The 14990-nt window shown below is 44.2% G+C and overlaps 1 protein-coding gene across 3 annotated transcripts in view; it reads left to right on the top strand.

Annotated features, from left to right (window-relative positions):
• TAF4B (TATA-box binding protein associated factor 4b) overlaps positions 1-14775 on the top strand; it is a 92021-nt gene extending 77246 nt beyond the window's left edge. For 2 of the 3 annotated variants that reach the window (XM_084849652.1, XM_084849651.1), the window contains exon 15: positions 12704-14775. In XM_084849652.1, the coding sequence (XP_084705778.1) occupies positions 12704-12847 (144 nt within the window). In that variant the 3' untranslated portion in view covers positions 12848-14775. Of the gene's footprint in view, positions 1-6131; positions 6671-12703 lie in introns of those variants that run through there. The other variant, XM_084849653.1, reaches the window with a different exon arrangement.
• Positions 14776-14990: the final 215 nt, after the last annotated feature.

Genomic DNA, 14990 nt, shown 5'->3' with positions numbered 1-14990 from the left:
AGAACTTGCCTCACAGATTTATTAAAACATATGCAAACTGAAGAGAACCTAGGAAGAAAATTGTGTCTTAGTAACAGCCCAAGACCATTAAATGTTGGATCTATTGCAAGGGTGGGCAGAAGGTAGATCAGGAACTACTAGTAAATCTGAATGATTTGCAGTAGATCTCCAGGGGCTTTTTTTTTTTTTAACTCCCTATGGTTTAAACATTTCAAGTTTTTTAAAAAAAAGTCTCTACCATGACTGACTTTGCACTAATCGCTTCTCTCTCGGCCACAGTGTTCCTCATCTGTAAACCAAATATGAGATACTTGTCTTCAGCCAGGTCTTTGTGCAGCTCAGTCGTACTTTTGTGTTAGAATCCCTGATCTGTAGTGATCCAGATCTAGATGTGTGCCCACCGCTGTGTGTATGTGTGTGTGTGTGTGCGCGTGTGCATGTGCACGCGCGCGCGCAGACTCATGGAGCTGTGCAGTATGCACTTAGAAAGCATTGCTGCATGAGGGGAAGCCCCCCCCCCCCAATCCACAGTTGGGTAACACCTTTATCAGGACCAACTAAAATGCACATTTTTTGGTGACAACCTTTCCATTTCTCCAGAACTCTTCATCAGGCTAGGTAGCACAAAAAGTAGGGGCTGGGGGAAGAAACAGAAAAGTCCAAAAATTAGGCCAGATGTTGTGGCCATGAGGGCTGCATTTTAGACTCAGCCTCAAGATGGAGATGGTAGACTGAAATAATTAGTTGCTATTATGTGCTGCAGGTATCAGTTACACCTAGGATTCTGGAACAAAGAAACAATGGCTGATCTCTGTTTCGGAAAACATAAAGGCTGGCTACAGCCCAGATCTGCCTCTTGCCTTGGGCAAAATACACAGGTTCGCTAGGTAGCCAGCGAACAGTAATAAAGAGAAACATGACAGTCTTTCTATTAGCAAAGCTGGAGATTAATTTTAGGTGGTACACTGGCACATGCACACACACACAAAAAGGTCTGGTGGTTGGACCTCTGGGTTCTAGTAAAAAACAAAGTAGGTTCCACAAATCTAAAGTCTTCCCCACCCCTAGTGGTTGTGAGACAATGCCAAGGTTATCTTTTAGTAAATCATGCAGAGAAATTGCCTCTTTCTCTCAGGGTTGTCTTTGAGCATGTTATACTATGGAAATCATTTGCATGCTGACTGAGGGCCCTGTAGCGCAAGTGTTTGGTGCATCTCAGGCTAGTAACACTCTGGAACTGAGGTGTAGTTTCACTGGAAGAGACTAGGGAACAACAAATGTGTTGTATGTGTGTGACCTTGTTCTCACGTAACGCCAACCCATTGGTTAAATAACGAATGGGTTGTTGTGCACGAGCAGGAGAGAGAGGGCGCGCTGCCTGCAGCCTGCTTGCCTCTTCTGCTTTTACCCCACAACCTAGGACTGGCTCCTTCATTGGTTGCTGAGTGTGATGTCTGAACCCAGACCGCTGGGTTGTTTAGGGACTAAACAACCCAGTGGTTAACCCAGTGTGGTCTGGGTTCACCCATCATGCTCCACAACCTACAAAGGAGCTAATCATGGGTTGTGTAGTAAAAGCAGAAGAGGCAGGCGCGATAGAGGTAAAGTGCTCGCTCATCCCCACTCATGCATTGACATCCCATTGGTTTTTTGAACCCAGTGTGTTGCCAATTGCCATTATGTGCAAACACTCCCATTGTGTGTGCCGCAAGACCTAGTCACATTTGTGTCAGTGAGAGGTGGAGTTTCAGCTTGATCTCTGAATTTGCTAGCAGTTGTCAGCTTAGGCCATGCCTTTGACATAAAACGTTTGCCTGGAAATAGACAAAAATATTCCAGGCTGCCATTCATAGGTTTAAGCAATGCAGCTCGCTGGCCCATAGAATGTTCTTCTTATGCAGAGATGAACTTAATTATTTTCTTGTATGAAAGATATCTGCAATTTAAGTGACTAATTGTATTGTAGCCTTGGGCTAAACATATTGAGAACACAAATGTTGATGACATGTGAAGGGTCAAGAGATTTATAATTTTGATGAGAGATTGCTTCAAATGGTATGGCATAGAGCCAGAATATTTCAGTTTAATAATTGTCTATTAAGTCAACGTGACACACTTTGTACAATATTTGTTACCTCCAGGTACAGATTAAGGATCTGATGTAGCCACAGAAAGTGACATGCATACATGAATCTTGGGCATAATAGTGAATAAACTGACACTATATTTCCAGTGATTTGTCTCAATATGTAAAACACTCTGTTGGTTACATTTGAAAAGATTTATAGAAATGTCACAATGGAAACTGGGGGAGGAAAGCTGTACAGCTGAATAGTAACACTAGATTCTTGTAGATCTTTAACAGTTTAGCGGAAGTTCTAGATTGAATGAAGTTAACAGGATCATATATACACACACTTATTCCTGAGTTGTTAAAGTGAAAACATCCTCTGCTTTCATACTGTGGCATGATCTGTCCCCAAAGTTCTCATTCTCCTTTTTTTAAAAATCAAAACTGCTGCTTTCTCAGGCACTTAAATGTTTTACTGATAGAAAACTGTCTTAAAATGCTTTCATCCCAATAAGAGATTCTCATAACCTATTATTGAGTGGTCAGCTTAAGTTTACTAATGTAACAGTATACAGTGGAGTTTTAGACTGTAATTATAGTGGTGTGTGAACTCAAACTGAAACAATAGGACTTCTTTAGGATCTCTTGCCAACTAAAAGTGTGTATTTAGTTGTTTCAGAATGCTTTTCAGTTTACTGATCTTGAATTAGGAGTGAGCAGTGAAGTGGCCAAATTTGTGAATGACACCAAATTATTTCGGGTGGTTAAAACAAAAAGGAATTGTGAGGAGCTCCAAAAGGATCTCTCCAAACTGGAAGAATGGGCATCCAAATGGCAAATGCAGTTCAATGTAAGCAAGTGTAAAGTGATGCATGTTGGGACAAAAAATCCCAACTTCAAGTATAACCTGATGCGATTTGAGCTAGAGGTGACCAACCAAGAAAGAGATATTGGGGTTGTGGTGGACAGCTCGATGAAAATGTCAACCCAGTGTGTGGCCACTGTAAAAAAAAAAAAAAAAGGCAAACTGTGTGTTAGGCATAATTAGGAAAGAAATTGAGAATAAAACTGCCAATATCATACTGCCTTTATACAAATCCATGGTGTGACCACACTTGGAATACTGTGTACAGCTCTGGTCACTGCACCTAAAAAAAAGATATTGTAGAGCTGGAAGAACTGCAGAAAAGGGCGAGTAAAGTGATTAACGGGCTAGAGCATCTCCCCTATGAGGGAAGGTTCCAACAGCTGGGATTGTTTAGCTTGGAAAATAGGAAGGTAAGGGGAGACAACGGTAGAGGTATACAGAATTATGCATGGTGTGGAGAATGTTAGGGAGACATTTTTCTCCCTCTCTTACAATACTAGAACCTGGGGTCATCACATGAAGCTGATTGGTGGGAGATTCAGGACAGATAAAAGGAAGAGCTTCTTCACACAGCACATAGTTAAATTATGGAACTCGCTACCACAAGATGTAGTGATGGCCACCAATTTGGATGGCTTTAAAAAGGGGGTTAGATAAATTTCTGGAGCAGATGGCTATCAATGGCTACTAGTCCTGATGGCTATTTCCAGTATCAGAGGCAGTATGCCTGTGTACATCAGTTGCTGGGGAACATAGACAGGAAGGTGCTGTTGCACTTGTATCCTGTGTGTGGGTTCCTGGTTGACAGTTGATTGGCCACTGTGTGAACAGAATGCTCGACTAGATGGACCCTTGTTCTGATCCAGCATGACTCTTGTATATTCGTAATGGCATTGCTTTGGTTGCTTGGTGGCAATAAATTCCTGAAACAGGTTTTCTTCCGTACAGTGGGAGGCACAGTTCTTACCTGGATTGCCAGTTTCATGGTTTCATTTGGCTGCTCCTAGGTGCCCTTGTGCCTGACCATGCACTCAACGTGTTCTTGGCACCTCTTAATGCACCGCCTCTTTATTGGACTAGCTTTTGATGTTTCCCTCAGGGTGCCATGGCTGCACTGAACTGCACCGTACTGATTGGGCAACCTTTTCCAACGCCAGATGGACTGCATACATAAAGAGTCATTTGAGTATTGTGGGAAGGGGCTGAGGAGGTGCCATTGAAATTGAAAAGAACTTGAACTTGTACTAACCATTTTAACTTGAACTTATACTAAACTTCTGCTGTGTCCTTCTACTGGACTTCTTTTGAATGTCCAAGGGAAAGAGAGACCCCTTCACTTCTGTAAAACCCTGAAGTCCCTTAATATAGAATCATAAGAAGTAATGGCTCTGGTAATAAGTCACATGAAGACACCCAAGATGCAAATTCAGACTGAACAACCTTGCACACAATTGCAGAATGAACACTTAACTGCAGGGATGGGGTGGGGAGAAGTATCCAAAGAGCATGCCTAGTTAGACTCATCTTTAGATAGTATGTCTAATTCTAAAGCACATTGTTGTAGGTGCTGTACTTTTTAAAATTAAGGTTAAGGCTATAACCCTATATACATTTACCTGAAAGTAAGCCCCATTGAGCTTGATGGAGCTTGCATCTGAGTAAACCATATATTAGGTCAAACTATGCAAGTGTTAATGATATGAAAACAGCTTGAGTTATCCTTTGCAGCGAAAGCAAGTCTCGTAGCATCTTAAAAGACTAACACATTTTTGTGGCATAAGCTTTCATGGACTGCAGTCCACTGAAACAAATTCTTTAAAAGGGAGTTTGTTTATTAGAGGAGGGGGGGGGTTGGTCATATGCCTTGCTTTACGTTGGATGAGAGTGGGCGGATTTGTGTGTGAATGCTTAGTAGTAAGTCTTCTAAGTAAATCTGTTTTGAAAATAAATACTTCTGCCTACCTAAAGTTCTTCTGACTTCTGAAGGACATGACTGTTGGATTGCTGTGAATCCCCTGAGGCTTGTTTCATTTATAATATTGCCCGGAGCCTTCTGCTGCATCCTGTTGGATTGACCTCCTTTTCAACCCTGTAATGGCAGCTAGGCTACAAAGCTAGCCCTCCCCCGCCACTCCTTAAGGGGTTGACTTGCTTTGAACTGTGGCCTTTTTGTGTCTTACCAGGACAGAAGGGGCCCTCTCTGTGGTATGTGGTCAGCAATCTTTCTTCTGTGCCTATTCTGTTCCAAGCCACTGAACAAATGGGAAGCTTCGAATGATGGCATGTTTATTGTTTTTGTTTAAATCAGGGAATGATGCTGCATCATGTTAGCAGTAAAAAAAAGCAGATTATAACTATTCCAAGTGTCATCTTAGGTATGTTTGCTGATCCTAAATTATTTGCATACAAGCTTTTTTTGCTGCACAGCTTTGCTTTGCTTAAATTGTTTCAACTATTTCTAAGCAAGGTTGAAGTTAACTTTAATCAGCACCCTTAAGACTTTTCAGATAAAAATAATGGGTGTATTTCTATATCACTTCCTGGCCAAAATATTCCCCCTAAGGCAGCTTGCAGCATGGAAAGTTTTGTGGTCAGTTTTAAAAGCTGTGGGATACAGATAACATGAAGTTTAAGAAGGTGTTTGCTAAGCCCCTAACAGTGGAAGAGGAGCTGGCCACCTTTGATCTCCGAGGGCCGAGTTGGGGAACTTGTCACATTCCAGATGTTGTGGACTCCAACTCCCATCAGCCCCAGCCAGCATGGGTGATGGTCAGTGATGATGGGAGTTGTAGTTCAACATCTAGAGGCCCACAAATTCCCCACCCCTGTCCTAAGAAGACAGATCAACAAGGAGGTTGCTACCATAGAGAAGGTCCTCCAATAAGCCATTGATTCTCTGTGTGGTGTGAGGAAGCGTCCAAAATACTGGGTTGTCTCCTTGGCACCACCCAGGAAAGCAGGATTCCCACAGTGGTTCCCTCTGGCTCTGCCCCCAGTTCTTTCCCTGCTTTGCCCAGAATACATTCTCTCCGAGTTTCCCATTTTAAGACTACTTCTTAAAACTTTCGTTTTCCTTCAAAAGCTTCCACGTTCTTCTTAAATCCTCTGCTCTTTGCAGTCTATTCACTTATGTTCTTCTTAACTTACAAAAGTTTTCTTTTCTCTCCTTCTCCCTCACCCTAATAACTCTAGTAGGGAAGGAAACCTTGACTGCAGAGACCTGAGAAGAAAAGGGTGCACGTCAGGGTCATTAAAGCCTCCACACGTCCATCAGCACACCTCTCCCCCAAGGCTTGCTGGCATTGTGCTCCCCTGGTCGCACCGCTGCCACATCTTCCAAGCCCTGTGATCGTGCTACTGCATCCGGGCAGGGCAGATCTCAGCAGCAGCATGAGGTGGCAGCTTGGACAAAGCTGCACCAGTGAGCAACCCTCATGGCAGCACTACACACCCCGCTGATCTAGAGGCAATTTTCTTCAAGTCCTCCGATGCAAGATCGCCTCAACCAGAGTACGCTACAGCCAATGCCCAAGATTTGGAACCTGCAAGGGGAGGAGCCCAGACCAGCACTGCTACAGATGACCACCATCGTGCTCAGATGGAAAATTCCCATCCAAATGAGGCACCACCATCTTCAGCTTTCCCAGACTACCCATATTATCAGTGGTCTCAAACTACGAAGGCCAGTCCTTTCTTATAGGACAACAAACACCAGCTCTGCCCTTCCCACCCTTTTAATCAAGACCATTTTATTCAAAAAATAAGATCAGCAGTGGTCAGTAAGCTTGCTGATCAGAATTTCAATAGGCATTTTCCCTGTAAATCTAGATCTGACCAGCTCAGAAAAAGGGCAAGAGAATCTCCTTCTCCACAGTTCTCTCCCTCTCCTCCTAACAGAGCCACTCCTCAACCAAAAAGGGCAGATAAGGGAAAAGCCCCCATGCAAGGCACAACGCCACTGCATCAAACACCATTATGATGCACTGTTTGTCAGAACTAGACCGGGCCTCCCCACCAGTCCATTCCCTCTAGTCCAGCGGCACCCCCTTGCACACAGAGCCAGTGATGACGAAAGCTGTCAACCTCCGTCTTCCCCAGAGTTGTCAGACCAGGAAGCAGGTGATCGGTCAGACTTGGCTCAAACAGAGCAACTTTCCAAACATAGACTGTTCAGCACTGATTATTTCTTTGCTCTACTTTCCAAGGCAATGGCCACCTTAGGCCTCAATCCCACACCACAGGGAGAACTTACTACTACTTTGGCTGTGGCATCCAGAGGAGCATCTAAGTTTCTGGAACTGATGACAACGAACAGAGAAATTCTATTCCCAGCTGCATTTGACAGACTGGTAGGAGCTGAATCAGCCGCACTCATTCAGGGCAGAAAGGGCATTCCCCAGCAGTCCATGGAAAAAATGAATGTTCCACTTGTTGACACCCCAGTGGTCATCTTCCTGTCCAGGGCCATCACACCAAAAGAGGGTGATGTCCCCCTTAAAGACCCCAATGAGAAACGCTCAGACCTTGCCTATAAAAGGGCCCATGGGGCAGCATCTGTGGCAATCAGGGATTCCTCCACTTCCTCAATTTTTGCTTGTGCATCTATGCTCTGTGTAGAGGACCTGCTTAGCAATGCAGATCTAGATTGCAGGGCCCTACACAGAGGACTCTTCATTATACAAGGCCTATGCTTTATGGCAGATGCAACCCAGGATGTTCTGGTCTGTTCAGCCACATCCATCACAGCAGCCACTGTAGCCAGGAGGTCTGTCTGGCTAAAGCACTGGAATGCTGACACATACTCCATGGCCAACCTCACTACTGTTCCCTTCATGGGAACCCACCTCTTTGCTGAAGTGGTGCTCAAAGACATTCTAGTGGTCATCAAGAATAAAAAGGCTATGCCTTCCTTTCAGAACAGAAGAGAAGAACAGACGGCCTAGATGGTCCTATCATTCCTTTTGTCTTTCCAGAGGTTTTGGTAGGCCCAGAGATGTCACGTTGTTTAAGCCTACCTTGTCTCGCTCACGCTTCACCTCCAAAAGCCCTCAAGGACCCTCCAGCTGTCGAAACCATTTCTAGGCACCCAGGGCCATCGGACAGCAGTTCTGTCAGGAAACCTCCACAAGTGGTGGGGTGGCTGCACCCATTCTTCCCAGCATGGAAAGCCTAGACCAGAGACAGTTGGGTCTTGTCGCTGATTAGAGAAGGGGGTCATATCAACTTCTCCCATCTCCTGAGGAACAGGTTCCTCCACTCTCCCACCTCCAAATCCCCTGTGAGAAATCCACCATTTCCCATACAACAAATGTGTGACTTATCGTGAATTCAGGATGGAGACTCCCCAGACAATCCAGGAGGCCCTTCACCAGGACGAATATTTAGTTTCCATAGACCTCACAGAGGTCTATCTCTATGTTCCAGTCACCCAGGTCCACCGGAGATACCTTCAGATCTCCTACCAGAACCAGGACTTTCAATATCACGCATTCCTATTCGGCCTGGCCTCAGCCCCAAGTGTCTTCTCAAAACTTATGATTTCGTTGGTAGCCTTTTTCCTCCTTCAAGGCATTTATCTCCACCCCTACCTAGATGACATCTTTCTAAGAACCCCCTCCCTGGACGAAGCGAAGAGGGAACTTCATAAAACTAGCATTCCTATCAGACCACAGCTTCTTGATAAACCACCAGAAAAGTCACCTGATTCCAAGAAACTAATCCATCTTGGAGTGCTCATAGACACAGCATCAGGCTTCATTGGCCTGTTGCCAGCCAGAATTTCCAAGCTTCTCCAGGAGGAGTCATCCATTCGCCACCTCGAGGCAGTGGCACACCTGCTGGGATTAATCCTACATCCAAATTCTGTATTGGGCCAGGTTCCATTCTCAGCCTCTACAGTGGCTACTTCTCCCATATCAAAGGCCATTACTTTCATGCTGATTCTGCTCCCTCCCCCATCAAAATTTCACTTATTTAGTGGGGAAACCAAGCCAATCCCCAATGAAGAATTCCTCTCAGGGAAATTGAGACCCAGAGTGACAGTCACAACAGATGCCAGCCTCACAGGATGTGGGACCCACTGTCAGAATCAGGTAGCTCAGGGTCTCTGGTTGCCCAAGGAAGCCAGCCACAGCATTAACTGGCTGGAACTTCAGGCAGCCTGCCTTTCCCTAGTTTATTTCCACCAACCTCTGCAGGGGTACCATGTCCTAATATACCCAGACAATATCTCTACAGTGGCCCACATTAATTGCCAGGGGGATCTCAATCCAAGTCACTCCCCCAAAACATGAACTTCCTATTTTCCTGGGCAGAAAGATCCATTTGCTCACTCTCAACCTAACATGTCCAGGGTACACTGAGTGTGTCAGCCAACTACCTCAGCCATCAATACATGGACCCAGGCAAGTGAGCCCTCAGTACCAAAGTTTTCCTTCAGATTCAACACTGCTTTGGCCTCCTAATGGTAGACATCTTTGCCTCACCTCAAAATCACAAACTCCCTTGCTTCTTCTCCTGTTTCCACTTGAGCAAAGCAGCAGCAGTGCAAGACTGCTCCCTGGCCTCCAGGACTCCTGTCTACCTTTCTGCCAATTCCCCTGATCTTCAAAAAGTATGGACAGAGCAAGCCACGGTCATCCTCATAGCCCCACACTATGGTTGAGACCCCTGTGGTTCTCAGAAATTCTGCATTTAGTCCTGTCAGGCCCTTCGTTCCTCCCACAGCAATCAGACCTTCTCTGTGAGACCAGTTATCCACCCGGGTCCAGCCTGGCTATGTCTACCAGTGTGAAAACTAAGTGGCAAGCATTCCTCAGCCAAGGCTAGCCTGAAACAGTTATTGAAACTTTTCTCTTCCAGGAGATGATCAGCTGAGCACCTCTATGGGGCATCCTGGAAGCACAAAGCAAAGACCCCCTCCAAAGCAGACATCTCCCAGTTATTGGGTTTTCTTCAGTCAAGTATAGATGTGGGCCTTAAACCCAACACATTAAAAAGACAGATATCGTTCCTCTTCTCCATCCTTTCAAAGCCAAGCCATGTACTGCTGGCTACATACCCACATCTGAAACGCTTTCTGTGAGGTGCTAACCTCCTCAGCCCTCCAGTGGCACACCAGCTCCTGTCCTGGAGTTTCACACAGTGCTTACAGCCCCCTTTGAGCCCCTGTGCACCATATCTCTGTGATTTCTACCCATCAAGGTAGCCTTCCTAGTCGCTATTATGTCCACCAGAAGGATCTCTGAATTAGCACCACTCTTGGTTTGAGATCACCTCAGCTTCTTCGCCAATGACTAGACCCTTCTTTCATACCTAAAATAAGCTCTGTCTTTCACCGGTCTCAAGAGCTAATCCTACCATCTTTCTGTCCAAATCCTTTGCATCCCTCAGAGAAGTTATGGCACAAATCAGATATTCGCAGGGCTCTCAAAATATATAAACGTGGAACCAGGGATCATCCAACTGCATTAGGCAAAAAAGTCTCCAAGACTATCGTAGCCCGTTGGATCAGGGCCTCACCACTGCTTATGACATACAGCGCATATCTAGACCTCTGCGCTTTACAGCTCATTCTACCTGAGCTGTAGCCGTCTCCACTGCCTTCTCCTCAAATGCACCTCTTCCAAAGATTTGTGGAGCAGCTATGTGGTTGAATCCTAACACATCCAAGGGATGCTATCAAGTAGACTCATTAGCCTCGGCCAAGGCAGCCTTTGATGGGAGGGTCCCTTGGTAGGTGGTATCCTCAACTTGAGGTCAACCACAAGACCCTCCCTAGCCAGTTCAGCTTGGGTATGTCCCAGTCTTCTGAACACCTCCTCACACCGTACACGTTGGAGACTTACTATGAAGGTCCATTCTGGTATGGTGTGATGGAGGCGTCTAACCCCACCTTCTTTGTATGGCTGATGGGATACCAATCAATATACACCTTAGTCCAGTATTCCCTTGTCATGTGACTTAGCTTCTCGAAGGGAGTTCCTGTACCTATCTCCTAGTTAGACATGTTTTTCTATCATAATTGCTTGGCCTCTAGATTTCTTTTCCTTGGTCGGCCATGGAAGGAACTGGGGGCAAGACCCAGAGGAAGCAAACACTCAAAGAATCACACTCATGTAATCCCAGCCTTCCTGGATGGTGCCAAGGGACAACCCAGTCTTTCAGATGCCTCTGTCATACCATACCAAAATGTACCTTCACAGTAAGTCCCCAGCGTCCCAACCTCAAACATCAGGGTACCCATAGTGACGCCACTCTAGAAGATTTCAAGGCCAGGGTAAACTCTGTCTTCCTTCAGATATTCAGGACACAGACCATTTAGAGGTGTAATGCTTAAAACTAGCACTTTGATTTGTTTCTGAAGACACTCTGGTGGAGAGTGCGATTCTTTGAAAAACAGGTGTTATAAGCTCTTCCTGTCTAGTGCCAATCAGCAGTCTTGCTAGCATTCTGGACACGTTGTGTTTTCTGACCATTTTTTAGAGGCAACCATGCACAGTGCATTTCAGTAGTCCCTGTCTAAAGCAGTTGCTCGCAGAAGTCAGTCTAAGGACAACCTGATGATTCTTCAAGAATACAACACTATAGTGACATAATGTGGCTTTAGTACAGCATAGATTGTTTTCATGGTTTGAGATTTGGTAAGTGGAGCACACCTTAGCAGCAAGTTAAATTGCTCATATGAGTGTGTGTTTATTCTTTGCTGAAAAAATGATTGGCACTGATTTTTGCATAGCAGCTCTTAACGCATAGCATAAACATTTTGGTGGACAGCTGGGCTCTTCAGAAACAAGTAGCCATAACACGTTCACCAATTGCAAGGATTTATTGTCTGTCTCATGGCAACAAAAATAGCTTATAAAAAGGTCAAATCAGATTCCGTCAGTGAATTAGTGGTTGCACATGTGTGGGAGCTCCTCAACGTGGAGAACTGCTATTTTCAAATCAAAACAACAATGCATCTTGCTGAAGATGTTTTTCCCCTAATATGGAATCTTTCTAGATTACACAGAAGCTAGTTCAGTACTGTGTGTATATATTGAACCCTTCATTTTTCCAACATCATATTGGTTACTTAAAATACATAACTTTAAGTTCATTGTTATTTCAAATTGTAACTGTTGGATGTGTTTATAAATGGAGATTTATATGCTTAGAACGTGAGTAACTTAGGATGCAATCCTATGCATCTTTAGACAGAAAAAGATCCTACAAATCCCAGCATTCCCCAGTCAGCATGGCTTGCTGGGGGATACTGAGAGTTGTAGGACTTTACTTTCTAAACATGCATAGGATTGCACCCTTCATAATGCAAAATACTTGTATCATTGCTTCAGTTGCAACAGCTGGCCTGTTTTGGTGGAAAGCAAAGTTTCAGAGATTTATATCCAGTCCATCCCCTGCAACTGTCCAGCTGTTGCCCATCTTGTCTGCCATAGGTTTGTCTCAAACTATGCCCAGGCCACACCATGACATTTGTTTGGGGCTATTGCAGATGTGGAAGAGAATACGGTAAAACAGCTGCTATGGTAGCAAGTCCCTGGTATGGTATGGGCAGTGCTGAAGAAGCAGTGGTTATGAATCTTGGGCCTGTTTGACCAATAGAGTGGATGGTGGTGGGAACATACCTTAGGACATTTAGGGCAAATATGTAAGGGTAAAGATTGCGCATCAGATTTTATTTCAGCTTCTCTTGCATTGTACAACTTGAATTTTTGATTTTCAATATCCACCCCTCTTTTTCTCCCCTTTTTCTTGTCTAGGGCTTGAACAGGTCACCCAGCCTTGCAAAGCCGTATCTTCGTCCAAGAATAACACGCATCTGTCTCAGGGACTTGATCTTTTGTATGGAACAAGATAAAAAGATGAAGCATTCCCTAGCCTTATATCAGGCTCTTCTGAAGTAATGACTAGACTTCCGTTGCATTTCAGCTTGCTACCATTTGTTGCCAAAGAATACCTGTTTGCACTATTCTGAAGTCCGTTCTTGGAAAACAGGCCATTATAAGGAATAGTCTGTTAAGTGTCATGGGACACATGCATGCTGCCTGGATGCACTGGAGACAGAGGGCTTCAGGTGCCATGCAAGTCAGTCACTTGTGTCAATATTTCAGTCTGCAGTATCCCATGAATAGTGTGCCTTCTAATGCTGCAGTTAGGGAAGAATGGTATGATGAATGTATTTAATCACAAACCAACAGACACTTGATTTGCTAGTGCATTGCCTACAGGATTCACCCTCTCTAGATGTCCTAGTTTTAGGGCCCGATGCTTTATCTAGCTGGAAGAGAAACCACTTGGGTGCAGGCCAGAGAAGTGCCAAAGTGAGATCTGTAATCTACTGCCTCCAAAGGAAGATGGGGAAGGAGGAATCCCCAATGGCATGGCTTGTGTTACCAATAATACCAGACAGATCTGCAAGCATGCTGGAGCTGTAAGAGTTAGGGTGAGCGCTCTTCAGCAATATAGTTGGCTAAGGGTGCAATCCTATGCATGTTTAGACAGAAAAAAGTCCTACAACTCCCAGCATTCCCTAGCCAGCTTTTTTCTGTCTAAACATGCATAGGATTGCACCCTAAATAACTTAAAGGCAACCTGGGGGAGCACTTAACATAGGCAGATGGTCCTTTCAATTTCAACATAAAGATGACTGCAGATGCATTTAATTTTGCATCTGTGCTTGGATTTAAAGCAGGGAGCTAACCTGGAGGAACACTCCCTTCTTTATGTGAGGTGTAGAATGGTTTGATTTCCTCCTTCCTACATTATGGAAGTGGGAAGAATATATGTAAAGATTATCAGGGATCTGATCACTTTATCTTAAGCTGGTGACTTAGAAATGATTCTGAAATCTGCTTAGCGGGAAAAGAATCTGCTGTGGCACTTGTAGAAGGGCACAAAATGGCCCAGGGCACTGAAGTGATGGTTTACTGGATTCCAAAGATTCTGCCTATTAGTCTGTCCTGGATCGCTTATGAAGAAATTGGGTGTAGAGAACCATATGCAGTCATCCCAATTTGCACTTTTCTACAAAGGGTTGTATCCAGTGATAGTCTAGCTTAGATCCTATTCATTTCAATGGCTCTACTCTAAGTAGGACTAACATTGGATACAACCCCAAATCTGTACTGTCTTGTACACTTAATGCAACTCGACATGATATGGGTATATAATGGAATGTGTAAGGAGGATGGCAACTGAATGCCTTCACAATTAAAGTCTTCATTACAAAAAAGAGGTTCTTACAGCTTTTTGGTATGCTGTTCTACAAAATGGGGGTGGGGGAAGATATAAGTAGGGGAAAAAACCACTTAACTTTGAGACCAGTTCTACTGCAGCATGTTGAGTTTCTAATCTAGTTATGGTTTCCCTGTTCGGAACATGGTGAACTAAGTTAGTTAAACCAATGCAGTAAATTCTATATGTGTGTCCGTATGTATACGTATATATAAGTAAAACATATCTGGTACTCTTGACTATGAAGCAGTAAGCAGCAAGGGGTTGACGGGATTGGGCAAAAATGTTTTGTATAATAAATGCTTATCTTTACTTTTTATGTAAAGTGCAGCATTTCTCCCATTTACATATTCAGTCTTCAGATGTTTCAGATTTATTTTAAATACTGCATTAAAGTAACTATTTTATTAAAGATACTAAGAGTATTTACTGTGTTAAACATAAGGGATGGTATTATTAAATAAAGCGGTGTCCGTGAAGTCCTAGCTTGCAGCACATTTAAAGCATAGTGTCCTTAACAGTACAGACATACTTAAGCTCTATGACAGCCTTCCCCAACCTGATGCCTTCCAGTTGTGTTGGACTACAACTCCCATCATCCCATGGCTGGCTGGGGGATTGTGAGAGTTGCCCTCCAGATGTGTTGGACCATACTAGGATGGGGAAGGCTGCTTTAAGACATAACTGAATGCCTGAGTTCTTATCCATTAACGTGAAGCTTTTCTGTCTCTGGCTCACAGAACTGGGGCCAAACTAGACATGTGAGACAACGGTGTATGTTTGCTCTTTTCCATGTTTATCCAATGTTAGTCC

This window comes from Heloderma suspectum, chromosome 4 (genome assembly GCF_057233095.1).
Source record: "Heloderma suspectum isolate Gila_16-S chromosome 4, 16-S_ref, whole genome shotgun sequence".
Classification (NCBI taxonomy): domain Eukaryota; kingdom Metazoa; phylum Chordata; class Lepidosauria; order Squamata; family Helodermatidae; genus Heloderma; species Heloderma suspectum.
Note: the sequence above shows the minus strand (reverse complement) of the source record. Positions and strands in the feature narration are given on the sequence as shown.